At 43.4% G+C, this 16518-nt stretch overlaps 1 protein-coding gene across 1 annotated transcript in view; it reads left to right on the plus strand.

Moving 5' to 3' along the window:
• The window catches only part of ADGRV1 (adhesion G protein-coupled receptor V1), a 1990932-nt gene that overhangs the window by 1623909 nt on the left and 350505 nt on the right, over positions 1–16518 (plus strand). The window contains exon 85 of the mRNA XM_085632468.1: positions 13528–13706. Within this exon, the coding sequence (XP_085488594.1) occupies positions 13528–13706 (179 nt within the window). The remainder of the gene's footprint in view (positions 1–13527; positions 13707–16518) is intronic.

A 16518-nucleotide genomic window follows, 5' to 3' on the forward strand; every position in this document is an offset into this window, starting at 1 on the left:
AGAGAAATCCAACACCAATTTATAAAAATAGAGTATATATTTATCTTAATTAAGGCACCAAAGCAAAGCGAATAGCATACATATAAGGGGAGTTAGCGATTTTAGAAGCAAAACAAAATCAGTTAAAATTAATTCAGTGAAAATGTAACATTGCAGTCAATAGAGAAAACCACTAGTGACAGTCCGTCACTTTCAGTTTGTGTTACATTGTACCCTTGCAGGGTGTAAAGGTGGTGTGGGTCCCTGGACCAGGCCAAAGCAGTCAGTTCAAATTTACCTGGCCCGTGGAGCCCAGTAGCAGAGTTGTCTTGGCTGTCCCTGGTGCTGAAAGGGAGCCGGTAGAGAGTTGCTTTTACTGCTTACACGGAGTGGTTGCTGGTGTCAATCGAAGGTCAGATGGAGTTTACCCTCTAGGTGTAGCATCGAGTGCAGGGGTCGATGTCCAGTGATCTCCTGGGAACATGTTAGCTGCCTTAAACTTTATGAACAATACAACAAAACCTTTTGCCAGTACTGATAACTAAACACCATTTCATTCGAAAACAATCACACGTGATACTCATAGTGATTGAAAAAGTTAATAAATATTTTTATTTTTATTTTTTTAAATAAAGTTCAGTATTTTTCAAAAGGACTCTCTAGTTGATGTTATTATTTTCATGAGCATTGGCCATGTTATTCTTTTCGCAAACCACAAGCTAATACAACCATAAAACATATATTTCACATTTATGACAAAGACATAACAAAACATTTACTGATTCAAAGACTTCTTTTGAATTTGAGTGAGCTCAAATTCCACAGCAATAAGAAGAAAAAAGAAGAAAAGATGAAGAAACCCAATCAATCACAAAGAGTATCACATGTGATTGTTTTCGAATGAGATGGTGAATAGTTATCAGCACTGGCAATGGTTTTGTTGTATTGGTTATAGTTTGGTCCAGCCTTACTGATTAAGGGTCAGAACCCTTTATTGATTTGCTTTAAACTTTATGAAGGCAGGACTACAGTTCCCACAATGCACTAGACCATCCGGATTTGGGCCACCCCTCGGAGGGCGGTATAGCCAGCGATTCTTTAGATCCGGAGCTTTAGTTTACCTGCAATTTGCAGGGGACTAGTGCGACTAGTCCAGAGTAGACGGATGGTGTTTCAGGCTCTTTCAGGTATTCCTCTGTCTGGGGAACCAAGCTTTAGCCCAGGACGAGTCTTGTTCAAACAGTTCCAAGTTTGTTGCCTCAGAGTATCCTTTTTTTGGCTTGAGATAGCAAAGTCCTAGTTGTGATCAACACGGGTCTCTTTTTGGTCATCTTTGATGCAGGATGTTTCAGAACTGAGGTTCTGGTATCACGGGGGTCCCTTAAATCCTAGGTTTTGGGGAGTGGGAGCAAGTAGCCAATGGGCTACAAGTCCGTGCAGCTAATCCCACCTTAATTCACCACATACGGGGGTGTGGGTCACCTTTTCTACCATTTTAAAAAGTATCAGAAGTCTTCCTAAGGTGTACCGACCAGGCAACTCACCCTGGAGGTGTTGTTAGCCTTCTGGGAGTGTACCCCTTCTGCATACCTATTTTCCCACTTGTCTGAGAGCAAATGTGCCTGGGGCAAGGGGAGGACTGCTTACTCTTTTGGGAGGCAGTCCTGATGCATATCAGAAGCGGTGCAGCCTTTGAATATCACCACCTTTATGTGCCACTTCACTAGCCTTCCAGGGAGGGAGGCGGTATGACCTCCTTGCTGCCCAACCTTTTGTTCCTGACTCTTGGGAGTGACAACACTGCCTGGCAGAAGGTAAGAATCCTGTCTGGTGGCAGCCAACATGGGCTGTCAGCCAGGACACAGAAAAGCTGGGGCAGGGCAACCTCTTAGGTAGCCATCTTGCCCTCAACATGGGATTTGTGTCAAGGATGATAAGGCACATTGTTTTACATGAAACTCTGCATGTGTAGATGGTACCATATTGGAGCTATTGACTCCGGGATTGCACGAATGCTATACAGTGTTAGTCTATGGATCACCTATCACTTATAGTGTACTTTAATGGTAAAAGCCATATAAACTTGCACTTAAAATATCCACACCTTCAATATACTACATCCTGCCTCTGGGGCTGGAGAGGCCTTCCTTAGGGGTGACTAACATATACTAAATGCAGTGCATTGACTTCGTCACACATCGTGTCTAGTATCTAGTAGTCCAAATGAGGGCAAAAAGTGGGGGACATTTGCAAAAAAGCCCTGTTTTCTCACAGCTTCACTGATAAACATTGTCATAATCAACAGCTCGGCACTCGCATTAAAAGGTGCGAACTATTGGCTTTGTCAATGCTTTTCTGTCATGTTAACAAAGTGGAGCATACAAAGTATTCACATGCCTACAGATGCCTTACTGTGTATGTAAAAATGAAGTAAAGCCCTCCATTCAAACACGTAGTCTGTTACTACATGGAAGTAGGTCATCACAAAGAGATTCTAAAGTGACAGCATGACAGAAAGATGGATTTAGTACCATAAGCAAGAACTTCATGATTGAAACTTCTAATTCGGTGCTCTACAAAAAGCTGTCTTTGTGATTTGACGCAGGCAAACTAGATGCCACTATGGGATGAGGGTGTCTTAATTATTCTTTCATTTACAAACCTTTTCTGAAGAGTTCCTGCGGGGATGCTGTTAAGCTGTGGTGTTCATAGTTCCACCTTCTTCTACCTAAGGCTGAAACATGACTTGCAGAGTTGACAGAGTTCTTTGCATACAACAGAAATTATTTTCTTCTCTGATGTGTTCAGTTTTTAGAATTAGTGATGAGACATTTATAAAAACTCACTCTTGTAGTACTCCCAGCTTCTCTTTGGAATTCAGAAGCAAGGGCAAAGCTCTAGAAGAGTAAGCCACACCTACTCCCATCTAAATCTTTGTGAATTGAACTCTTTATTTTTCCTTAGAAATGCATGTTAGGGTAGTTTAATTTACCAAGGAAGACTTAAGTAACCAACCTTAACATAAACACCATATTTATCCTTAAAATCAAAAATAAGTAAACAACTGTACTGATTAGGATGGATGAGATGGATATATTGAGAGCACACCACTCTACAGTTTTAAAGAAGTGTTCCATGTAGAAGAAGCACCGAGGGGGTAATTGTCTGGTGAAGGGCCTGCTCACATTGGTTGAAAGATCATTTGCTGGTCTGTAAGAAAAATGGCCGACGAGTAGCTTTGAGCTGATTTCTCTTTTCAAAGTAGAATATGTGCTTCCATGATTGACTAGTTCCTTCTGAATGTTTCAAATTTGTCACGGACATTAGATATAAAGGATTTCTAATGGTTAAAAGAAATCATGACCACCTTTTACTGTGTGTAAATTGTGTAAAGTTTGTTAGAGATATCTCATGGAACATTGGGGCATATTAGCAATGGCTTCATCGCCGCTTTAGCGGCACTTTTTGCCGCTAAAGCGGCGAATTTTTATCGCCCTATTAGCAAACTGTCGCTAACAGCAGTTAGCGACAGCTTTTAGGCGATAGCAACCGGTTTGGGGCCCACTTTCAATGTCAGCGATATTTATCGCTAATGACATGCAAAGTGGGCGTACCCAATCTGTTAGCGACTGAAAGCAGTCGCTAACACAGCTATCGCCTATTAGAAATGCAGGTTGTTGGATAAAAAAAGTCGCGCTAAGCGCGATTATCGCCAGAATCTAACACCTGCTCAAAACATTACTTACCCGTGTAATCAATGGGAGGTGGATTGTCAGGTTAGGTCCCCATTGGCGTTAATGCGTGAATATCGCTGGATTTCTAGCAATATTCGCCCATTTAGCCGCTATTGCTGGATATTTTATCGCATTAGAGATAAACGTTGCTAATAGCGTGTTATCTCTGCGATAATATACGGCGATAGGTGGCGATAAAATAAAACGCGCTGAGCGCGTTTTGGGGAAAATACCGCATGTCCTTGCTGATATGCCCCATTGTTTGAAATGCTGCTTAAGTTAATCACCAATAAATAACATTTACATTAGTTAAATGGAACCCATGCCTATAATCTGACTTTCTTTGAGGATAAAAAGGACTGAAAACAGAGGCAGCTCCAGACAATCCAGTCACTCTGTGTTTGTCTTGAGCATAGAGACCAAGGCCTAGATATACTAGATTTTATCACAGGAGCTAGCGTGATACAAAGGGGTGCTAAGTGATACAAAGCAGCGCAAATGATAACATACAGCAGCTTTCATGTGCAAAAAGGGCTTTTACTCTGAAATTAAGTGTGAGGACATTGCTGGTACACCACTGTGCCGCTTAGCATGAAACATCTGATAATTTAGATCAGTCTCCCCCTTTCCTCTCGGACCCTACACCTACCACCTGCGGAGTCCCCCAGGGCTCCTCCCTTCAAGTCTACATGGCTCCACTCGCCACCATCGTCAGAACCTACAGACTCAACATTGCGTCATACGCAGACGACACCCAACTCATCCTCTCCCTATCCAACGAACCCAACACTGCCAGACACAACTTTCAAGAAGGCATGGAAGCCATCGCCAAATGGATGAAAAACAGCTGCCTACAACTAAACACCAACAAAACAGAAGTACTCATCATGGGCCCAAACCCCGATGCATGGAGAGACACCTGGTGGCCCCCTGTCCTCGGAAACCCACCAACCCCCACGGACCAGGCACCCAACGTCGGAATCATCCTGGACTCTGAGCTCAAAATGGACTGTCAGATCAACTGCGTCTCGTCTTTCTGCCCTTCCGTTCCACCTCAGACAGACAACATCGCTCCCCATCTTTGCCAAAAACCTCAAAACCTGGCTCTTCGACAGACCCCCTCCTTGATGGAATGGAACCTGCACCTCCCCACCCCTAGCGCCTTGAGACCCTTACGGGTGAGTAGTCGCGCTTTAACAAACCCCTATTTGATTGATTGATTGATCATTTATGCAAAATGGGTACAATGGGGTGAAAAAAGCACAAACACCCATATTACTTCAGGCAGAGCTAGGTACACAAAAATCATGGAAGGTAGCACAACCTGGCCTTGTATGTAAAATTAACACCACATGAAATCTAATACAAGTAATGGCTAAAAGATAAATGGCATGATATTTCTGTGTGTAATGGATGTAATTTCTATGTAATAACATATATGTTGCACTTTTCTCCTCTGCAGGTGTCTGTGCATGGAGATTAGTATGTGGGTGTCCCTTAATTACAAAAAATGCACTATGGCATAAATAAATCCCAGTGTTACAATCAAGAGAGAGTCAACCTCGAATCATCTAGGGTGGGCCTACTGGATATAGGGGAAATACCTTTTTCTTAAAGGAGCTCTCACGCATTCTTAGAAGAGGGCCCACTTAATTAGTGGACGCCTGGTGCCCCATAGGAATCTCCGGAGGGTAGTCTGCCCAATAGCCACACAGTCATCATGGGTCCCCACTCGACCCAAGACGCATTCCGGAGATCCCTATGGGGCACCAGGCATCTACTAAATATGTGTCTTTCTCGCTCCATCTGGGATGGAGCTGGTTAAAGGCCTCTTTCTAAGACCCTTGTTTGCCTACAAGGAATATTCGTCAGTGCAATGAGATCAAAAACACTCTAGCCAAAGATTGTGATGTTTCTTGGGGATAGTAGATCTGACCAAAAGGAACGGCCCCTAGTTCAAAAGGAATAGAATAATACCACTTCCAAAAGGGGGATAGAGACGCATTGGTTTAATAAAAATACCATAGAAATTATGATAGTGGACAGGACCCTAAGAGAGAATGGCCACTGTCAGGTAAGTGCTATTGTCTTCATCACAGTCTTCAATAAGAGACCAAAAGGGAAATAATGGTCATGGCAAAAATAAGAAGAATGAATTGATTTGCATAATCATGTTGAAACACCAGTAATACCTTTCTAACCATGTTATTTAAAAAATAACTATATAGTTGGGTGGGCGTCTTAAGTGAAAAGATAATGTCTCTTCTGCTTTTATGGTTGATTTTACATACCGAATAAAGCTTATATTGAATTGATAATGTCTCTTTATGTTCTCCAGGTGAGACTATTACAGGTTGTGACAACTCTCAGACAGAGCCAGAAGCCAAAGCAAGACTTTGACAATATGAGCTACTTCAGTACTGTTGAGAACATTTGGTCAACTCTGCTTGGTTGCCCATTCTATATTTATAAACAAACCACCTGCCCCACAATCCATTAGGATGGGAACACAAATCCGTTACTCAAAGCTAGCGCCAAGACACCTCCAGGGAATCGTGAGCTTTATAATACTTATTAACAAAACATAACAAATAGTTGAAGCTTTTTGTCAGTAAGGGTGGTTTATAGGAAAAACCACTACTATCAAAACCACCAGAAGAAGGACAAACATAAGCAAGCCAATATGCACCTGCCCCTTTCTTCCTCGTAGGAGACATATGTTAAAATTTCCCACAGATATTTGGTGACATTTTGAGCAAGTATGGACAATATGTCTAGAACATCCACACTAGAAATACAACCCAGACCCATCTTAATGTTCATTCTCATTATCAGATAAAGTTTCTGTAGTTGCCTCTATCTGCCAGGGCTCTACTTGAGTTGTAGTATCGCTACAATGATCAGATTTTCTTTAATTCAATCCTGAGTTATTCCATGTGAGGCAGATCGATGTCTTCTCCTTTCACTTTGACATTCCTTTAGTATGTGTTCAGTCAACAAGAGTGTGTCAATGAGATCAAATAAAGGAATAGATTGAGGATCACTTTCTTCAGACTCTGACCAAATTGTGGAATTTGTTGTTCACCTGCTAATTGGTAAAAGCGACTCACATAATATAATACATCAGAATTTCCTTGCTGAATATTGGATAAAGCTTCTTGTGCTGAATATTTAAAAAACACTTGTACTTGGTTAGCATATATTGCATCCCATATAGTCCACCTCGGCAGACAAGCCAATGATGGCCACTGACCATCACATTGACATGCCATGAACTTGACATCTGCTAGTACTCAAATTATTAAGAGTAGACTTAATTAGTTAATATACCAGTTCAAAAGTTGATGGAGGTTGAGGCAATGGCCTGTATCTTGATCATGGTCTATCTTTATGATGGTTGTTAATGTGGTGAAATGCATCTCGTTCAAAGTGAGCTTCCTTCAGCCATCGAGGAAATGATATGCCCTTTCACTAAATAAGAAAGATAACTGCACTCAATGCATATATTCAAAAGGATTAAAAACTAAAAAGGGCCACTTGTGAGATCTGGGACTGCCAAGAGTGAACCTCTTTATAACAGAATGATATTTCAGGCTGGTAAGTTGCCCCGAGCAGTTGTTTTCCTGTGTAAGTGGGGTTTCTGGACCATAAGGAGGCACACCAAATATACACACTCATGCCTCTCAGAAAGAGTAAGTTCAAATTAGGTGAGCCCCATTGTCACAGTGTAATGTAAAAGTATTTGGAGAGTGTGGACTAATCACCGTTGAGGGTCTCAAGGCGCCGAGGAGGGGCTGAAGGTCCAGAGCATGAGTCGAAAAACCAGGTCTTCAGTTTCTTGTGGCAAGTTGTGAGTGTAGTGGCTGTTCTGATGTCCTGGGGCAGGGCGTTCTGGGTCTTTGCTGATAGATACATGAATGAGCAGCCTCCTGCCCTGGGTCTGCAAATGGACAGAATGTGTGCAATTGACAGCAAGGCAGATCAAAGGTTGCAGGTTGACTGGTGGAAGTGCAAACGGCGGTTGAGGTAGGCAGCTCCATTCTAATGCAGTTCTCTGTAGGCGAGGGTGTTTACGTTGAAGTAGCAACGTTTCTGAACGTGGAGCTAGTGGAGTTCCCGGAGGCGAGGCATGGTGTGGATGTGGCTTGATAGGTTGAAAACATTGCCGTTACGTTTTCGATGGTTTGAACCATGTGTATGAGGTGGGCAGGTACTCCCTAGTAAAGGATGTTGAAATAGCGTAATCTGTTCATGATCAAACCCTCGGTGACAGTCTTTCTGAGGCCCAGGGGGAGTTACTTCAAAATATTTCTGAGCATGTGAAGGATGTTAAAGCACGTGTATTTGACGGTTTTCATTTGGGGTCTCATGGAGAGTTTGATGTCCAGGATGATCCCCAGGTTTCAAGCCTGGTCTGTGGGAGTCACTTGACAGTTTTGACTTTTTATTTATTTTTTTAAGTCTGTTATGTAAAAATGCATTTGAGTTCAGATAGGGCAAACTAATACAGACATATATATGTGGGTGAGGTGGCTCGTTTCCCTCTTCTGATTCTTAACAGGCAGTTTCACTCGAACCTCCCTGTACTTTATTATACCATACTTACACCGTCCGTCTCTAGGGACTATAGCCAGAGGGGGATTTCAAATTAATTCTTCTAGAAATGATATGAATCCTCTGGACCGTACTTCCTCACACAAGAAGGGGCCCATGCCAATGGGTATCCTAATCACATGTGCTCCTGAGCATTGGACTCCCAGTGTGAATCAGTAGGTAAATGCTACTTCAAAGCTTTGTAAGAAGTTTGCCGGCAATTTCTTAGGTGGTCCCTCTCTCGAATAGATTATTTTATCTGTCTCTGTTTTTATGTAATTGCTGAGTTTTGTAGAAATCATGCTGATATCCCTTTCAGAGGGAATGTCCTCTTCGGGGAAAACAGGAATACTATGATTCACATCCCTCATCCTGTGTTTCATTAACCAGAAATAATTAGCAGCAGTTACCAGTACTTTCATAGGGTAGTTACCATTTAGATAATTGTTTAAACAGAGTGGATGGCAACTAGTGAAAATGCTAGAATGAGACCTTTAATGGACAGGGTTTTTGTTAGCTTGAAGGGGCCATCCAGTGTAGAGACAAGCCAGTTCTCTTTTCCCAGCCCTGTCTGCATCTAACTTTTCACCAACCATAGGCATTCTTGAATGTTTATTTGGTGATGCCAAATCTGGATTTTGAGATCCCTTGTGAGCTCATTCACCAGATGGCCCCTTTAAGATAGACACTGATTTATCTCTCTCATTGCCCTGATTGTGCCAGCCACAAGAGTAGCCCTTCAAGCATGTCTCAAGTCTGCCACTGCAGAGCCTCTGTGTGCAGTTTTAAAACTGCCATTTCGACCTGGCAAGTTAACGCACTTGCCACGTCCAAACTTACCCATTTATTACATATAAGTCATCCTTAAGGTAGGCCCTAGGTAGCCTCCGGGCAGTGTGCAGTGTATTTAAAAGGTAGGACATGTATGTTACATGTCCTGTGTAGTAAAAAAATGCTACATTTGTTTTTCACTACAGCAAGGCCTATCTCTCCCATAGCATTGGAGCTGCGTTGTGACACTTCACAAGTGTAACTCCCAAATTAGAAAAGATAAGAAGAGTAAGTTTGGTGTCTCTGGGCTCACAATTTAAAGCACATCTTTTAATGAAGTTGGTTTTTAAATTGCAGGTCTGAAAATGCCCTTTTAGATAGTTGACATTTTCATACTTTACCCCTTCTGTGCCTCTGCCTGTCTCTGGAATAGACATCTGAGTTGGTTGACAGCTGAGATTTGTGCATTCCCTCTAGGCAGTCACACACAGGTGTGCCCTGCATATCCTGATGGGCCATCACAAGGCGGATGGGTCTTCCTTAGCTAGTGTGAGAGGGAGGAGCTGACACATGCACCTGAATAGGGCTGTGTCTGACCCCACACAAAGAGTTGCATACCCCCTGAAGTTTCCCTACTTCAAAGGCTAAAATATAAATAAGTACTGGGCCCTTGACACCATATACTCAGAACACTTCTGGAAGTGAGGACATTCGACCAGGAAGAAGAGCTGTCCTGCTGCCAGGAGGGACTTCAACTTTGCTGCTTGCTGTGCTGTGTTGGACTGTTGCTTGCTGCTTCTTGCTTGGGAGTGAGAGGACTGCACTTGACTCTCTGTATCCGCATCACTGTAGGTTCTCCCAGAGCTTGTTGAGCTTGCCTCCTGTTTATGAAGTCTCAGGGCTGTCACAGACTTCACCTGCATCATGCTATTAGCACCTGCGCTTCTCTGCTGTCTGTCCCAAATCCAGTCCTGGGCCCTTGGAAGTGAGTGTTTGGTGCTGCAACCCAAGAAACCAATGCATACACATTGAGGCAAAGTTCAGAACCAGCATTCTCTGCAATATTGCCGCATCATCGTAGCCTGGACCGAAACCAAGGCCACTGCTCACTGACTTCATTACAAAACAATCTTGACTTACAGCGCAGCCCTAACTTTGCAGATGCTTTGTCTCTGCATCACCACTGCTGCATGAACCTCGGATAGTCTGTGGTGCACTGTCCTCGACGCATTCCTGGCCGTGCGCAGCTTCACACCAACACATCACCTATAGCCCAGCAGTTTGACATCGACACCTTGAAACAGACACATGGCGCTTTTGTCATCGACACATCAATGACGTTGCCCGACTTTGGACCCACACATCGCCTACGACAGCGACGCATCCCGTCAGCTTTTCAGTGCATCTTCCCTGAGCTTCGACGCAACCAAGGTACTGTCAGCGGGTCTGTGTGTATCTGGCCCTCGCTCCATCGAGGTCGGACTGAACTTTGGGATCTGCCCTGGTCAAGCAGAACCAGATAACCCCAGTTGAAGCTCTTGATTTCTAAGCACTGCATTTTGATTTAATCTTGAAAAATTCATAACTTGACTTGTGTATGTTGGATTTTTGTCGTTTTGGTCTTGTTTTACTCAGATAAAAATTGGCTATGTTTCTAAACTGGTGTGGAGTACTTTTGTGGTGTTTTGACTGTGTCCTGTGTGTGTGTGTGTGTGCAGAAATACTTTACACATTGCCTCTTTAGTGTAGCCTGACTCCTCTGTACCAAGCTACCAGAGGGTGAGCACAGGTAAACCTTTAGAGTGTACTACACTTACACTGACTAGGATTGTGGTTCCTGCTTCGACAGTGTGCATGCCTCTACCAACCAGAAACCCAGCTTCTAACAGTTCTCTTATGTGTCCTTCCTCTCTCTTTCTTGCTGGTTTGAGTAACAAGTTCATGTCGCATATTTTCTTGAGTGTTTATTAGGCGCGGAACCTAAAGACCAAGACAGACAGTATCAGGTCCTAACTCTGGGACACAATTTGAGCATAACAAATAATTGCTATTAGGTATTGTTTCTCCTTCCCTTTCTTGTAGGTGTGTTAAGAGACTGTAGTAGCAAGAATAAAGTTTGTGCTGATTTCCACCTAACGATCTAACAGGGGCCGACCTGAGCTGGCAGTGGCCCTCTTTTATTGTTAGTATAAGTGGACGCATTTTGTGTACTCAGTACTTTGGCTAATTAGAGGGCAGTTAATCACAGTGGCGGCTGCTGCAAATCTAAAATGGTGGAGTGAGGAGAGGGTGGGGGCAACGGTGTAGCCAGAAAACTAATTTAACCTCCACTTTGAAATTAAGGCTCTGATGGTACAAGGCAACGGAAGCAAGTGAGCCGACTGTTCCCTAGAACAATCCGCCTGTCTGTTCCTTCCAGACATCTGTCTTTTTATCCTTTCACTCTTCCTTCCTCCTGCTGTTACCCACTATTTCACCTTTATGTTCTGACATCCATTCATTGTTTATGCATCAATCAATCTTTCCCCATTCCATCTATCCATTTACTCTGCCATCCACTGATCCATCCATCCGCTCTTCCATCCATCCTTGCATCCATCCACTCTGCCATCCATTCATGCATTCACCCTGCCATTCATCCACCATCCTTCCATCCACTCTGACATCCATCCTTTCACTCATTCGTCCACTCGGCCACCCATTTGCTCATCCTTCCACTCATACATTCATCCTTTTGCCATCCTTTCAAATGTACATCTACCTATCCATTCATTCACCCATTCATCCATCTAGTGGACCATATTTCTGCCTGTCAATCCACCGATCCATTCACCCCCCCATTCATGCATCTTGGGACTCATTCATCCATTCACCCATTCATCCACCTACTCATCCCTTTCACCTTTCCTTTTATTCAGTATTCCTTACTTCTCTCTTCTGTTTACCCATGTTTTGTGTCTCCTTGCTCCTGCTTGCTCTTCTATTAACAGCTGTGTTTCTTCATAGTGTTATTTAGGAGATTTGGTCTGCCGAGCTGCTGATAGAAGAGGCCCATAAACAGCCCCACCCCCGCTGTAGCTGCCAAACCGGGGGTACACTTCACCCCTGGATGGGGGGGTTTTAGGGGAATAATATATATTTTTTAATGTGCCTGTTGCTGCCGCCCCAGTGCTCCTCTCTTCCTGTCAGTTACTGGGACACAAAGCACAGGCTACTAACCCAATCCAGATGCTGAAGCATGAGAGAAGTGCCGGGATTGGCTTGAGCGGGCTGGTCTGATGCTTGCTCAGGCACAGGGAGCTTGTGCCATTTCTCCACCCGGCTGTGCAACACAGCTGGGTTGGAGAAGTGTGAGTGCGCATGTCAGTTTGCTGTGCTAAGACGACTGGCCAAAACATCTTGGGCACTTACAGTGCCCCTTCACTCCTCCTCCCTGCCATGGCCTTTCCCCGCCCTGTCCTAGATTAAATGGCTCAGTCAGTCAGTGGGAAGGAAATAAAATGATAATATTGTTTTATTATTATTTTTATTTTTTTGCTGACTGACTCTGAGCAGTAGGGCGATGCTCCTCCGCCATGAAGAAGGAGCCGCCCATCGTTGACATTCTAGAAATCCCAGTCTCCTCAATTATACCCTATAATGTCTGTACAGAACTTAGGGTCATGTTGTTGGCATCCCAGACTCTTCTTGGTATGTGCTACTTCTTTATGTCCCTGCTTCTTTGATCTATTAGCGGTTCCTGAATGAGCATGGTCTGTTCTCTGAGTTGTCTCATTCCTAGCGCCTTGGTTAGCCCTTGGGACGCTTATGGCTCGAGTGCAACCTTTTCTTCCTTACTTTCTCAGTCTAGTCCTGCATCACATTCTGCATCATACTCCTGAACTGACGAGCGAGATCAGGGGAAGAGAGAAAGTTAGACATAGTGCAAGAGAAACAGCGGTGGAGAGAGAGAAAGGGAAAAAGAAAGAGAAAAAGAGAGTAATGATAAAGATGAAATGTGCATAGTTGTGCACGAGCCGAGATTAGGATTAAAAGAGATGATCCTTTCTCTAGTCACCCTCTCCCACCAATACCCCCGTGTTGCAAAGTGCCGTATCCCCGGTGTAAAAGTGAATATGGAGAACACACCTCGTAAGATTTTTATTTTCCCTCTTATGAGTTCAAAAACAGCAAGAACACATTTGCTAAGAGTTGTCAAAACTATTTTGGCTGGCTTTTGCTGGAGTTGGATGACTAATGCAAGACAAGTGTTAAAGGCGGCGGGTTGAAACAAGGAAGTAACCATGTTGCAATATATGCTAAATCATGTTCGTTTGCTTTACTTTACTGCTTTAAAAAAAGACTGCAGTCTATTAATATGTTAATGTATAAGTCCTTTTAGACACAGGTGGCTTAATACTGCAGATTTGTTGTTTCTAGGAGCCACAAATAATGTGTTATTCCTTTTTAGGCTGTGAATTTCTGGTATGTCTTGGTGATGAATGATGAGCACACCGAGCGACGACACTTACTGTTCTTCGTTCTTGGCTGGGGGCTGCCAGCTCTTGTTGTCATTTTGCTGCTAGTCATTCTCCGAGGCGCCTATCATTGGAGTATGACACAAATATACGGCCTCATCCATGACGACATGTAAGTCTTTAATGAAAATGCCAAAACAGTTTTTCACTCAAAATAACTTTCCAATATGTTTATGACCAGCATCATCACAAATATACTTGTATAATAATCTAATGCTATGTTGAAAAATGCGAGGCTTCCAAGTGCCAGATGTTCTACAGGCCAGGTCGAAATGCAGTTGGGGGTTTTACACACCCACTGGATGCACTTGATGCACCATTAATGACTTGCATCGCCAAATATGAAAAAGCAGGGGATAGTAAACCCTCCTAGCCTATGCCTAATTTGAGCAGGTGCGACCCATCCCACGGTAAACATTATTGAGGGCCATCACTTCTTTTTCTTCAGTAGAACATGATGCATTTAGCAGTCGCGGCCAGCACTAATCACGGGTGGGGGGCTGGGGAGGATCGCCCGGGCAAGGCTGGGGGGTTAATACATTTGATAAATTACCTTTCCGCGGGTCCCGCGTTTTCCTGCTCAACTGTTTCTGGCAGGAAGCAGGCAGCAGGCAGCCTCCCTTCCCTCCCCTAAGCCAATCACAACGCTGCAATGGCTGCATTGTGATTGGTCTGGACGCCGACCAGCCAGTCGCCTATGGGGAGGAGAAAAGGCAGAGTGTGCATGACTGGTTTGGTCAGCCCCAGCGGGCTGACCAAACAGTCAGCATCCCTCAGCAGTGGGCAAGCCACTCCTCCCCTACCCTAGCGCATTCCCGCCACCTGCCCACCCCCAAACAAACCCTTCTGCTTCCTCACAGTGCGAGAAGCAGAAACATAAAATGGTGGTTGGTAATGGAGGAGCCGCCCCTGGCGTTTAGGTATTTTTATCACCTGGACGAAAAGTCCCCACCCAACCAATAATTGGCATGCTTCATAATTGAGCCCCTTCTGGCACCGGTCTTAATGTTCTTGGTGAGTGCTCAAATTGGAAAACCTTTACTCAGGAACCCATCAATTGGACATCAACATATATATATATTTGTTTTAGGCCGCTGCCACAAAGTAATTGGCAACAAGGAGAAATATGACTTGAAATCTGTTCTCACTTATTTGTTTGCAATGTTTGCTTTTTAAAGTGTCCTATGGGGCTAAGACACTGCATAGAGCTTTATGTGCCCAGTAAATCTCAGGGAACTAGTAACGGTAAGATAACCTTGGTGGGTAATACACCTGCTGGAGAGATTTGTGTTTTTGTCTAGTCACAGTTTTGACTCATAAAGTAGTATAGAGTGTTAACATGTCTCTCCTGCAAAGCACATCGTGTACCATGCACATGACATTCGTATGTTATGTAGATAGGCAAGCAGATTACTGCTTTTGGCACAGAGATCCGTTTATTACTTGCAGTTCATAACTTGTAATCCTCCTAATATAACACAGTGAGCTATGAACCGGCATCAAGAACCTGCATAGTTCCACCTGCAAGGTATGGGTTAGAATCTTATTGTTTTTTTCTGTTATTATAGGATGCTACAAAGGGGTTATTTTGCTTATTAGTACAGACAACCCCAAGTTGTGTGTTTCATTTTAAATCCTATCTTTGTGTTTCTTCTAGCCATGCACTACTAACATATAATCGCTACCAGTACAGACGATGTGTGACTCCTACCCCTTGAAAACCTCATTGTCTTATGTAACATCCTGTAGATTGATATACACACTGATTTATTGTCAATGTATAAAGTGTGTCTGTGATGTAAAGTGCTCTGACACCCTACATTGGGATTGGTAGCACCACTAAAGAATGAAATTAAAAAACACCAAGTACTATTTACATTTTCATTTCTGTAAATACTCCTACAGACTGACATATCTGAAATTCTTACAGTGCACACAAATCTTTTACATATAGGAGTGGCGCAAAGTCAAAAACCTGCCTCCAAATCATAGTTTCTCTTGTATAGTTGTGAAGCGATAACAAGATGTGTGCCTTTGTTTCCCCTCCATTATAATGGCATCTAGATATTAGGCTCCAGATAGCTGCACGCTAGGATTGTACTTAAACAAAAGGAGGACTCTTTAAATTTGGAATTTGTTTTGCAAATAGCTAAAATATGACACTCCCTTCCCTGCCTGCACTTGTTGCTCCAAACAGAAAGCAGACAATGTGGGCGCTGCTGAATTGTGTCACAGTGTTGGCAAATTACACCAGAAGAGCCAAATTCAGCATCTTTTGCTGGGGTTAGATAGGTCCCCAAACCGGCTCAATATTAGCTGCAAGATCCGAGATCCAGCTGGATCCAGCTGGATCCCCTGTTGTTCTAGCACTGATCCTGGTGTAACTTTCAACCTGCATAAAGGAGCGATCGAAAGGTTCTTTTTTCCAGAGATTGTGTCATGCTAGAATACAGCCAGGCTTCACAAAGAACTATGCATTCCATCAGACCACTTTAAGACTCCTCTCAGCAAGCTAAATATATTTTTTTTATCAACTGTGACATTGGACTGGGCCTCTCGCTGGCCCCAAATCGGTATAGGGAATTTCAGAAACGTACTATTCGTTGATAACTTAAAAGGCAACAATACATTCTGGGCACTGGATCCTCAGTTGGCGGTTAGGGTCACTGGGCTTGCACTGAGCGGACTTAGATGATTAAACACTAGCCCGCTTCAGAAACTATGCAATGAGAAAGCATCATGGGGTTGTTATACTCAACGGTATCAACAAAAATAAATGTGTGGGATTTTGGTAAAGGACATTGCTTAGGAAGCCAGCCACAGATATAGTCTAGATTAAATTTAAAAGAGCTAACTCAAGGGGGGTATCCCTGGAGGATAATGATTGGAGCTAATTTGCATTGTATGATATTTTATTAACAAAT

Source organism: Triturus cristatus, chromosome 2_1 (genome assembly GCF_964204655.1).
Source record: "Triturus cristatus chromosome 2_1, aTriCri1.1, whole genome shotgun sequence".
In the NCBI taxonomy this organism is placed as follows: Eukaryota; Metazoa; Chordata; class Amphibia; order Caudata; family Salamandridae; genus Triturus; species Triturus cristatus.